The sequence below is a fragment of the Penaeus vannamei genome, chromosome 20 (genome assembly GCF_042767895.1).
Source record: "Penaeus vannamei isolate JL-2024 chromosome 20, ASM4276789v1, whole genome shotgun sequence".
Taxonomy (NCBI): Eukaryota; Metazoa; Arthropoda; class Malacostraca; order Decapoda; family Penaeidae; genus Penaeus; species Penaeus vannamei.
In genome coordinates, this window is record NC_091568.1 from 31,590,099 (window position 1) to 31,602,598 (window position 12,500).

A 12,500-nucleotide genomic window follows, 5' to 3' on the forward strand; every position below is an offset into this window, starting at 1 on the left:
GCCGTTTTTCATCCATTTAAATTAAATCCATGCTGCTGGATATTCTGGTTAAAAAAAAAACTCTGGGAAATGTTACAGAAAATTATTTGTTACCTGTCATTTTATCGCATACATTTCCAGATTATCAGTAACGTATATGAAATGCGCCAAGCAGTGGAAATGATCTTTAAAGTTTATCATGGAGAGAATGGCATGAAACCTGAAAATCTAAGGGAAAAGAATTTTGGCCAATTAAGAAGACAAAGCACACAGTACACGACTGTACTATGTGCTTCTTTTCTTATGTTTTACAGTAGTACACAACTGTGCTATTTTCTTTTCTTATGTTTTACAGAGAAATCGTAAAACCATAATCGTATTCAAATCAAATTTCTCGTTTCCCATTCACGAAATATATCTTCGATATTATGATAGGTATGCCGCAGTAATGTAAATAATGTGATCAAATACGCATTAAATCGTACAAAGAAAAAAATACACTATTACTAAGTAAAAGCGGGAGTTTTTTGGGGGACAAGTGACGTCATCGTTGCTAGTCCGATACACTAGGATCTGGCAAAAAGCTTCAAAGTCTCTGTTTATAAAATTTCTTGAAAATTTCGCACTTCTCTCATATCCATATATCAAAATGATAGTGAACATCGATGTCATGTACATCACTGCATTTCTTAGTGGAACGTTAAACCCAAACTCCTCTTCCCCAATCTATATTATCCTTATCCCTAAAGATATTTAACCAAATACCATCTGGAAATAACCCTCATTTAATAACCTTCGCTCTCACGTAGGGTGTGCCAGAACGATGTGCTGGGTCGCTACCTGGAGGCGTCACGTGACATTCTTCCCGGCGAGGTCATCTTCAGGGACTCGCCGCTCGTGGTCGGGCCGAGGCAGGTAAGTCTGACGAGGGGGCGTGGCCTATTGACAGACTGAGAGGCGGAATAATATGAAACTGAACTGAGAGACAGAAAGAGGGAGGGGGAGGGAGGGAGAGGGAGAGGGAGAGGGAGAGGGAGAGGGAGAGGGAGAGGGAGAGGGAGAGGGAGAGGGAGAGGGAGAGAGAGAGAGGGAGAGGGAGAGGGAGAGGGAGAGGGAGAGGGAGAGGGAGAGGGAGAGGGAGAGGGAGAGGGAGAGAGAGAGAGAGAGAGAGAGTGAGTGAGTGAGTGAGTGAGTGAGAGGAGAGAGAGAGAGGAGGGGAGAGAGAGAGAGGGGGGGGAGAGAGAGAGAGAGGGGGGGAGAGAGAGAGAGAGAGGGGGGGGGAGAGAGAGAGAGGGGAGAGAGAGAGAGAGAGAGAGAGAGAGAGAGAGAGAGAGAGAGAGAGAGAGAGAGAGAGAGAGAGAGAGAGAAGAGAGAGAGAGAGAGAGAGAGAGAGAGAGAGAGAGAGAGAGAGAGAGAGAGAGAGAGAGAGAGAGAGAGAGAGAGAGAGTGAGAGAGGGAGAGAGAGGGGAGGGGAAGAGAGAGAGAGAGGGGGGGGATAGAGGGGAGGGAGGGAGGAGAGGGAGGGAGGGAGGGAGGGAGGGAGGGAGGGAGGGAGGGAGGGAGGGAGGGAGGGAGGGAGGGAGGGAGGGAGAGAGAGAGAGAGAGAGAGAGAGAGAGAGAGAGAGAGAGAGAGAGAGAGAGAGAGAGAGAGAGAGAGAGAGAGGAGAGAGAGAGAGGAGAGAGAGAGAGAGAGAGAGAGAGAGAGAGAGAGAGAGAGAGAGAGAGAAGAAAGAGAGAGGGAAGAAGTATTTCGAATTCCGTTTCGAACTCCCGGTTCATACCACATTTTTCGGATAGGACAAGACATTCGAAGCTTCAGACAAACATGAGATTTGTCCGGCACTATACAGCGAGTATTATTTCATATCTCACCCACCAATATCTCGTAGGTAACAGTTCCAGTGTGTCTGGGCTGCTTCACGCCCGTGGATGGCTCCTACTCGTGTACCTCCTGCGGCTGGCCCTTGTGCGGCCCCGAGTGCCAGATGGTCGTCCTTCATAACCCGGAGTGCCAACTCTCCAGAAACAGGTACTGGCACTAAATTCAAACACCGAGGTATTTACTTCTTAGCGTGATCTCAAAGTTAAGATGATGCTCTCTATAATGTTTTTAAAAGGGTTGTGATTAACAGATCTAATTGACGGAAACTGGATTTCAAAATTACAAAAGCTTTGCACAATGAATTGTTCTTGGATATTGATCATTTGGTGAAAGATAAATATGGTGTCATGGTTGATAATCATGGAATAATTATGATTATAATAATGATAGTAATGATAATAATTTGATGATGATTGAATTTATAATAATAATAATAATAATAATAATAATTATAATAATAATAATTATTATTATTGAAGTGATAATGATAACAACAATAATAATTAGAAGAACGATAGGAAAGATAATGAACGAATGAATATACTAAATAGATGACCCACTCACCCTAGTACATGTTTCTCCGTTTTCTGACATCAGACCCGTCAAAGTCCAGGTTCAGAAGTTCATGGAGGTGAACCAGATGTACGAATGCATCACCCCGCTCCGATGTCTGTGGCTGAAGGAGAAGGCGCCGGACAAATGGGCAACCCTCATGCAGATGGAATCTCATCTCGAGCAACGCATCAACACAGATGTTCACGAGGTCAACCAAGCTAATGTCGTGAACTTCATGAGGCAATACCTACGAGTACTTTCATTCACGGACGAGGAAATCCATACAGTGTGTGGTATCATAGATGTAAATGGCTTCGAGATCCCCGGGCCGAGTATTATTGGACTTTATGGAAAGGCCTGCCTCCTGGAGCACTCTTGCATCCCGAACACTACTAGGACTTTTGACACACAGCTGAATATCATCGTAAGGGCAGCGACAAAAATCAATAAAGGAGAGCACATCCAGACCTCTTACACCGACCCGATGTGGGGGACAGCGAACCGCCAACTGCACGTTAGAACAACGAAATATTTCAAGTGTATTTGTAACAGATGCTTGGACCCAACAGAACTGGGCACGAACCTAAGCAGTCTTCGATGCACAAAGTGTTCCTCAGGGTCCATTTTGCCATCTCCCAGCCCGCTTAGCCCTGATGCCTGGGTGTGCAATGGATGTGAAGAAACACTCAATTTAGATGAAGTAGAAGACTACTTGAAGTGGACAGGAGAGAAACTGATAGCTCTAAAAGAGGGCTCACTTCAAGCATCCGAAAATTTCCTGAAGGAAACATCAAAGAAGTTGTCTGAGAACCACTATTACCGAAGCGACGTAAAATTGGCTTTGGCTCAGATGTACGGCCGATCCGGCGAGGAGAGCAATAGCAATATCCAGGCTCTTTCCAAAGACTTGTTACAGCGGAAAGAGACCCTCTGCAGGGAGGTCCTCGCACTAGCTGACATCTTTAGCCCAGGTGAGCCTGCCTTGTGCACCCTGACTTTGTTGGTTATAGACTTAATAGGGCCTATCCAATATTCTTCTTTTTCTTTGTAAGATCCTTTGATTAGGTATCCCTGATGACAATTATCTAGTATAAATGTAGATAATTTTCACGTCATCAGTCCAACTGATTACTTCAAAACATCATACCAACATTCTAGAACATTAGATCTTTAGCTAATATATATATATATAAACTCTGCTATTCTGTGCTAGCTATTGTAGCAATAGTGGACAGGAAAAATATTTCAAAGAACTTGCACATTACTGTCCGGATTTATATTTCAGCATCACAAGATCCATTCATATATTTATTCATTAATTTATTTATTTGTACAAAAAATATACATCACTGAAACATACAAACCAACTAATGCTAAACATCAGTCATATAGCACTATATAGGAAGGTAAGTCCATGAGTTAATAATCAAATGTGTTACATACCAAAAAGTACAGCCCATTAAGATAGAATAGTAATACAGAGGGTAAAAAGAGGTGAAGCTAAAGAGAGTGAGTAAATGGGATAAGACAAATATTAGCAAAAGGGGAAGGGGGTTAAGGGCGATTAGATCAAATGGAGAAGTACGAGGAGTAAAACCTGTGGAATATGACAAGGGATCGGGGAGGGGGGAGGTGAAGTATTAGGAGGAAGAGCTGTTTTGAGTTATAAGGGTAAAAAATAGTTCTGGAGAAGTAGGAGTTGGAAGAACCCGAGGGAAAAGACAAGGGATCTGGGGGAGGAAGTAAAGTATCAGGAGGAATGTCAGGAGGATCCGGGGAAGGGCAACCTGCTGTGACAAAAGGAAAGTCGCATTTGTATTCAAGGGAACGGAAGGGATAACGGGAAAGGAAGACTGAAGCGTGTAGATGGAAGAGGGGGAGATGGGGTGTGTTAGGAGGGAGTGGGAGGAAGGGGTGTAAGGGAAATGAGTAGGATGAGGACGGATGTCGGCAGTCATTTTTAAAGTATAGAGGAAAGGTAACAGGGAGATCAGGTGGATGGGGGATAGATCTGTTTTGGAGGTCCTGAATGTCCTAGAGGAAGGGGTAGGAGTAGGAAAGGATGCGGCAGATGGGGTGGTTAATTTAGATGATCTGATCCAATGGGCATAGCGAAAAAGAGGTGGGATAAGTACCAGGGAAGTGGTACAGATTGGACTGTCTGAATTTAGAATGGTAAAAGAATCTGACTGGGAGAGGGAGTGTTGTAAGCTCTGGAGTAGAGCATAAAAAAAAAAAAAAAAAAAAAAACGGCGTGCTTCCTGCAAAACGTTGTGTAAATCAGGCCAAGTTTTAATTTCAGATCTGCCACCTCAGACTCAAATTTGTAGGAATTACCAGGGTTTGGCAGGGTGATCAAGATGTGAACATTTCAAACAATGGCGGGGGATGGGGTTACTATGGTCGGACAGAGGACGACTCTCCACCTGATGGGGGAGGTCATATCTATGAAAAGTACTTTGGCAATATTGGTGGAGGACATACGATGGCATCCAGGTAGATAATGTAGCACTGTACTGACATCGCATTATAGTCTACGACACAGAATAACAAGTCTATTTTAGTCTCCATAGATGGAGACAGTTCCGAGTCATGTATTGAGTGAGAGTCAGGTTTAGCAAGAGTAGGTTTAGCAGTGGTCAGTCAAGATAGATAATGCTTGAGCATGGGACTTGAATGTAACTGTGACAAGATGAGAACGATCGGAATGACTGGGGAAGGAAACTTTCCTTACTAGTATTTTGAAGACATTTGTTAGATGCGGTGCGTGTTGTCAGAGTAGGGGCTGTAAGGAGAATCACTGAAAATCGATCCCAATGAGCTAAAAAGAGTATTCGATATGTTTGAATTTGTGGAAGTAATAAAAGGACGAGGACGGGAGGAAGAGGGGCAGTGTTGAGTGAGGTAGTACTGCTGAGAGGCGGACAGTAGTTATAAGGGAGAAGAGGAGATTGGAGAAAATGAAGAAGACTGTAGAGGGGATGGAATTGAGGAATTTGGGATAAAGGAATGAATGTTTTCTGAAGGATGAATAACAACCTGAGTGGGGTAATAGTAGCCAAGCAGGGCTGGCCGCTTTTCCATAGCAGCATTTCTGCCGTTCTCTAAACATAAGATGATAAAGAAAACAGATATAAATAATGAAATAGAACTATACACTATCATAAACGGATGAATATTTGATTACAGTAACAGTGCGCAGGGTCAGAGAGATGATTATAGGAATTCCTGCATTACTTTCTTGTTCATTGCACTGCAGAAAACAGTATACATTAGATACATTATTAAGTTAATAATGTAATAACATTCAACAGCATAAAATGCACCCACACTTCTTTACAGAAAATGTAACAGATATATAACTAAAGAAAATGCAACAGGGAACCTGTAAACTTAATTTATTTAGAAATACAATTATTCCTGTTGAGTGTGTTGCAGGGCTGGTTTTAAAGTCATTCTATGGAATTTTGCCTATGGTGATGGCCAGATGGAAGACCCAGCTGAAGTGACATCGGATGAAATTTCTGCCATGATGAGGTTCAATCTGCATCATCATATCAGTTCATACTAGGATGGTCTCAGCAATTTTTGTTGAATTTATTTGAACATGGAAAACATTTTAAAATTGCTTTAAATACATTCATTTGCATCAAACCATCTGTAGTCATAAAAGATAACAAAAATACATCCTACAAAAAAAAAAAGTCTGAAGTTACATCACCATCTGTCGGTCGTCTTTTGTTTCCATTTAGCAAGCAAATTTCCGTACAATTCCAGTCCTGTAGCCAAGGTCTATAGAAGAACTTGGTAGTTGTAGCATTTGGAATCGTGATCAAAATAGAGCCATGGATCGGGGAACCGGAAAAATCAGAGGATACAAAATCATTATTGGCCATGGTACCTGGAGTATATGAGAAAGTGAAACGGTCACCTTGTCATATTCTTATCCCATAAGGCGTAAGGACTAGCCAACTCAAGACCATTCAAGACTGCCCCAAAACTATCCTTTTTATCCTTTTAACATGGCTTTCACACCTTAGGAAGTAGACAGGAGTTAGAGATGAAACATAAATGGGATGGTAAAAAAGACCATGCAAAATTGGTTGAGCCGAGGGCTCAGGCCCAAGGTAGGGCGATTCCCAAAATTGGGCCACAGTTCATGTTTTCACTCCCCCCCCCCCCCCCACCGAAACAAATTTTGATGATATATCATGAATATACATCTAAAGTTGCATTAATATTTTTTGTATTTGAGTATGCTTCATTTGTTTAAGTTGTAGAAATATACATAATATTTTTTTTCACTTTAATATGCTTTGAAGATAAGAATAACTTAACATTTGGTATGCTTCAGTAATTCGCTGCAATATTTTTTCCTGGATGTAGAGGTATTTTTAAATATCTATGTAGATTTCAGATAACCAATGCTCCATCTTTTGCATTACAGGGAAAAGCAGACTTCGTGGCCTGCTATTATATGAACTACAAGCTAGTCTGATGGAGAAGTACCGAAGACTGCCAAAGAAAATGAGGATGTCTGGCATTGGAAAAAATCTTTTAAAGGTTTGATTTTACCTTTTTGAAGTCAATTTGTTCTATGCACAAGATTGCATTTGGTGATACAGATTTCCTCTTTATATAGTATACATTCAAGAAAGATGATAGCTAGAAATTTCAAGTGACAACAAAGTAAAACACCTTGTCTGTCAACCATAGTGGTCCTTACTAAGAATTAAAATGAAGTAGATCATGATGATACAGAACATGACAAAAATGAATTTGAATTCTGAATCATCAATGAATAAATAAAGAACAGTAAAAATGCAGAAAGATTTCCTCAGTGTACACTAATTCTGTCCTTAATTCACTGTCAGGAATCCATCAGTGCCTTGGAAGATGCAAGTGAGATTCTGATGTATGAATCTCCCCTACAAGACGAGTATCAGCTTGGTCTTCAAGCAGAGGATGATCTTAAGAATGCCAAGACCCTTCTCAGCAAGCATCGATGACCAGTGAATTGTATCAATCAGGAGACAACAGGAGAAAAAAGTTTGAATTAGTTTTCAATCCTTAAATAATACAATCATGCAAATTCTCCTTTATATTGAACATTTAATGGTTTGATATATATTTTTAAACTATTATAAGGCTGAAGTGCAATTTCCTATTCACATAAGATTTCAGAGGAAATAAAAACTTGAATGTATCATATTGTTTTCCTCATATTCTATAAGACTGGGTCGGTGAGACAAAAAAATCATATCCTTTCAGCCAAAGGGTCATTTTAATATTACAAATTTATTTTTGTTAATAGCAATTGACAAGCAGAAGAGTATTTTGATAATGCTGCCTTTTTTCCTTGTTCTTCAGGATTAAATCATCTATAAAATATTATTCCACAAATAATTTTTAATGTCTACAAATGTTTAGTCTTCCTTTATCTACAGCTATATTGTAATAAATTACCTTATTTTAGGGTCAACAACTTTCAGAATTAATAGAAATTGTAGGAAAAGGAAATTTTCATATGTATCATATATACAATTTATGAGATATCTTTATTTACAAGAAAAGTTCTAATCAGTACAAAACTAGTAATGTCTCTGTTTCAGCAGTCTCACTTTGGATTGGACTGCACAGTACAAGGGGATTTCTCATAATTATATTAAAAGCTGTCATAGCAATGGGCACAAATAATGGATTCAAAAAAGAAAAAGAAGAAAAAGACAAAAATACATGCAGTATACCAAATGAGTATATCTTAATTTCATACAATGCACTTCAAAATGAAGCATATGAAACTATGTAATATCAAAATACCAAAAATGATCTGAAGAAAAGAGAAAAAAATTACTGTAATGCCATAAAGGTATACAATCAGGTCAACAAAGTTTCTTCTCTAATGTCGATGACCTGCTAGCACCATGTCAGACCAGTTCATAATATAAATACCTGTCAAGATTTTATCTTTCATCATAAATTTGTTTAAAATATGTTTTTATCTGTTTACCAAATAAGAAAAATATATGGTATGCAAAAACTTTATGATTTATTCATACAAGTAAAAGGGCAAATTATCCAATTGTTTATGTATTTATATATACCTTCAAATACTGAATTGCATGTACTACATCATCAAATAGAAATCTCGTGTGAACTGGTCTGAAACTGAGAGAGGTTTTCTTATTGATTAATTGAAAGAAATATCAAAGTAAATAATTGTATAAAGCAACCACCCTGTAAAAAGCCTCACTATCACAATACGCAAATATCCTTGCAATGAGAGAAATGCAGACAGAGAGAGATGAAACGTATACAACACAAATTAAGACTGCTTATGAAATACTCATAAACATTTCATATGAAGTAAGAAATAATATTTTACGAAAGAATATTTCTTAAATACCAGGCTAACTAACAAAGCTACGTATACAAATATCACAAAAGGGAGCAAATAATGCCTTATGCGCAGCACCAAAATTAACTGCCAGTTACAGATCATGAGCACTGTCATGTTTCACAAGCATTTCTTTTGAACCAATCTACAGAATAATAGTGCTCAAGTCTGCTTTTGTTATGCTGCTATTAACACTACTGTTGTAGTTACTCCTTATGCACAAACTGAATACTAGTTTCATGTGATGATCAACATAAAAAGAAAGTTATATTTATCCTACCCATATATGATGTGACATGAATGTAGTTTAATCATGTGCAGAATAACTGATTACAAAAAGAGAATGAAAAATAACCACAATGACTTCAACATTCTGTTATCAAATTTCAAAAATGCATTTGTGAGAACCTTTAACAACTATGTACATTTATGTCTTCTCAAACATGGACAAGTCATCACAACCTTCTCTTAAAAATACATGGGTGGGGTTGGTGACTGGTAAGACCTTAAATGCTAATTCAGTGGCCCTCTGGGAGACAATGGCAATTCACAGGTTATAAGTATCAACCAACATCACATCTGGTATGTTTTTTATTTCTAAGTAAAGTGTGCCTCCACTGTCAGCCAGGGTATCCACTAATTGTACTTATTGTGGCCAATTTTAGCCATGTTTCCAAGTGGTGCAGCATATCTAAAGAGTAAAAATAAATGTCCACAGGAAAGCAGACTGAACTGTTAATGCATATTTCTTGCACTTCAGTTATCATTAACAGACATAACAGTACTTTCACTGTGTCTGCTGAAATAGTCTGAGGATGCTTCATGACAACACTAAAAATTTCAAATATTTCCCATTTCATATGTACTTTCATTGCTTTGGATCTTTTTCTTTTGTTCATTTATTAATTACCTAAAAAATAAATATCAGAGTTACATGCAAATACTAATGCCACATTGTTTTAAAATGTTAATTGACATCAGTAAGGTAAAAATCTTATTATTCATCAATGCTCCTATGAGTATATAAAAGATATCTTCATTACAACTTACATATGTGACTGTAGAAAAATATCCAATTATGTTGGAACCAAAAATCATTTGCAATCCCAGAAAAACTTGAACAACTTGATTGACGCATAAAGTATTATACTCAGATTTGGTGAAGATAGTTGCATGTCTGCAAGCCATTCAACAATATTGAGACAACTGCTAAATGAAATCCGAAAGTTCTTCATGATATCAATGTCCTCAGCATTCACCTTAACACTTCCCTCTCCAGCACCACAAGAATACAACCTTGCTTCCTGTAGCAGACATGAACACAGAAGCAGGCAGTTGTTCTAGTTATATGAAAATCTGCTGCTACAAAATTCAATATGACTGTAAATACTTTAATTCCTAATTATTCTTAAGAAGAATGATGGCAATTTTTACTATTATAACATTTTTTTCTGAAATATCACAATGAGAATTGTGCACATATATATGCATGTATGTATGTATACATATACATGCATAATACCCACATCCACACACTCATTTGGACACTCATACCTACACATACATACATACATATATATATACTGGTGCCCATTAATAATAGAATATAATAACACTAATGAACATTTATTTATTTTAAGTTGTACTGTCTTTAATATCTTGTAAATACTTATATAATGACATGAACTCTCATGACTACAATGGACCCTATATCACTAGTGCAGCCCTTTGGAAGTATACACTTTGTAATTGCAGAAAACAGACCATATGCATATTTCATAAAAATGGCCAGCAAGAGATATAAAATTAATTTTTAAAACAGAAAATGAAACAAGAAAAGAAAAGAAAAAATTTCAAGGTAAAAGAAGGGAACACTTGCTAAAAAATGCAACAAATATTAATCAAATGGCAGTAAAAAAATAAAATGAAGTATTCATTTTACAGGAAAAAGTCATTACCACAGACTTCTACATGCATTCAGCCAAAGAGGACTAAGGGCTAAGAGGAAAGAGGACTCTTAGGTGGCAAAAAAATTGTGGGCGGGGAGACAGGTGGTAGGTTTGGGAGCAGAGGCAGAGGAGGGGATGGAAGGGAGGGAAGGTGGGGAAGGGGTGGCTGCGGAAGAGGCTGGATTGAGGGCTCATCAACAAGGAGTTCAAAATTATATCTTTTCACAATAACTGTGGCATCATCAGGTGACATTTTGTGAGTTGTGATCAGGTGCTGCTTGAGATTCCTGGAAGAAAATTAGATTAGTTGATAATTTTTTGGAATATGATTTGCTCCATATGTACATTTATTACACATCAGGAAATACCCTGTAACAAGCTATCATTATGAGCTCTTGCAATATAATTCAGGAACCTGCATCTTTTTTCATTGTTACACTTTGTTTCTTTAACCTTTAAAGTAGTAACTGTTATTTTTTCTAAAGGAATCATACAATGATGGACTGTCATGAACTGAACAACCAAAATAACATACAATTTAAATTCACAAATGTTCAGTAACATTTTCTTTGCAGATTCCAACATAAATGAGATGCAGTCTATTGACAGATTCATCAGAGTCTACACTTCTTGGGGTACTAATGTTCTGCACAAAACAGTAGTCTTGTTAAATAACCATAACATAAATAGGTTCATAAATTGTCTCAAGAAAACTTTAATAGACAATCTAAGGCCTTTTAAGAAAGAACAAATAAAAATTTCAGGCAACAGGTTACATCAAATACTACAAATTTACCTCCTCTGACTGAGCATGCGTCCACAAGTGGGACAATGACATCGCTGTCTCGAAGGCTGAGTGTAAGGTGAAGAGGAGCCTAGAGTCCCAGTTCCTGCAAGCGATAACTGGACATCTGCCATGTGGAATGAGAGGCGATGACTGAGATCTGTTGCACCTGTAGTGAGAAAAATGTTTTCTAGCCCTCTTTGATTAACTTACCTGGAAGATTTATATTTCAAACTAGATTTCAGAACAAATAACCTTAGTCTGAAACAGTGATCTGCCTTCTGGGTAAATATAATCAAGAAGTCTATACCAGGCTGAATGATTTTTTTATATCCCCAATTATTATCTATTCCCAGACAGTGTTCACTCTATCCTCTGTTAACATGTCTTTTACCTTTGTGAATTACTGCTATCACATATCTCAAAAGTTTACATCCCTCTCTTAACACTCACCGGAGGTCATTATTTAGCACAAGATTTGGTGCACTGGTTATTTTGAATTACACAGACTGTGCATGTGGCACTACACTAATTATGATTGGTTACTTTATCAGCTATCATTTATCAGTAAATGGTTGACTTTCCACTCTCACCACTGAATGAGCAGTGTGAGTTTACAACAGTATATGTCCATGTGATCTTCACCAAAGATAGAAGATGAAGTGATGACAAGGAAGTAGCAGCCAGCCTGTGGTGGCTGTTAGGCAAACCTGTCAACCCATTGATGCCTTCATTCAAGCTAAAAGGAAATGTGATGGCCTTTTATCTTATATATCTTGCATTTTGTTCTTATATTTTCAAAAATTCAGCATTTATTTTGTTATTCAACATTCTCAATTCATTACTGATAATATTAACCCAATACAACTGGGGATGGTATGTGTATATACAAGCAATCCCTACTGTGAATTTTGTTTATCACAATAGTATTTACACAGAGATGGATCTACAAGT

The 12,500-nt window shown here is 38.0% G+C and overlaps 2 protein-coding genes across 10 annotated transcripts in view; one reads left to right on the forward strand and one right to left on the reverse strand.

Annotated features, from left to right (window-relative positions):
* LOC113805587 (SET domain-containing protein SmydA-8) overlaps nucleotides 1-7,819 on the forward strand; it is an 11,019-nt gene extending 3,200 nt beyond the window's left edge. The window contains exons 3-7 of the mRNA XM_027356611.2: nucleotides 789-894; nucleotides 1,869-2,008; nucleotides 2,459-3,387; nucleotides 6,864-6,979; nucleotides 7,291-7,819. Of these exons, the coding sequence (XP_027212412.1) occupies nucleotides 789-894; nucleotides 1,869-2,008; nucleotides 2,459-3,387; nucleotides 6,864-6,979; nucleotides 7,291-7,425 (1,426 nt within the window). The 3' untranslated portion in view covers nucleotides 7,426-7,819. The remainder of the gene's footprint in view (nucleotides 1-788; nucleotides 895-1,868; nucleotides 2,009-2,458; nucleotides 3,388-6,863; nucleotides 6,980-7,290) is intronic.
* The window catches only part of LOC113805588 (broad-complex core protein isoforms 1/2/3/4/5), a 156,725-nt gene that overhangs the window by 7,675 nt on the left and 136,550 nt on the right, over nucleotides 1-12,500 (reverse strand). For 7 of the 9 annotated variants that reach the window (XM_070135316.1, XM_070135315.1, XM_070135319.1 and 4 more), the window contains 2 exons: nucleotides 11,559-11,715; nucleotides 7,947-11,049 (listed from right to left, as the gene is read on the reverse strand). The exons of 1 other annotated variant lie outside the window; for it this stretch is intronic. In XM_070135316.1, coding sequence (XP_069991417.1) covers nucleotides 10,812-11,049; nucleotides 11,559-11,715 — 395 coding nt within the window. In that variant the 3' untranslated portion in view covers nucleotides 7,947-10,811. Of the gene's footprint in view, nucleotides 1-7,946; nucleotides 11,050-11,558; nucleotides 11,716-12,500 lie in introns of those variants that run through there. One more of the 9 variants, XM_070135326.1, reaches the window with a different exon arrangement.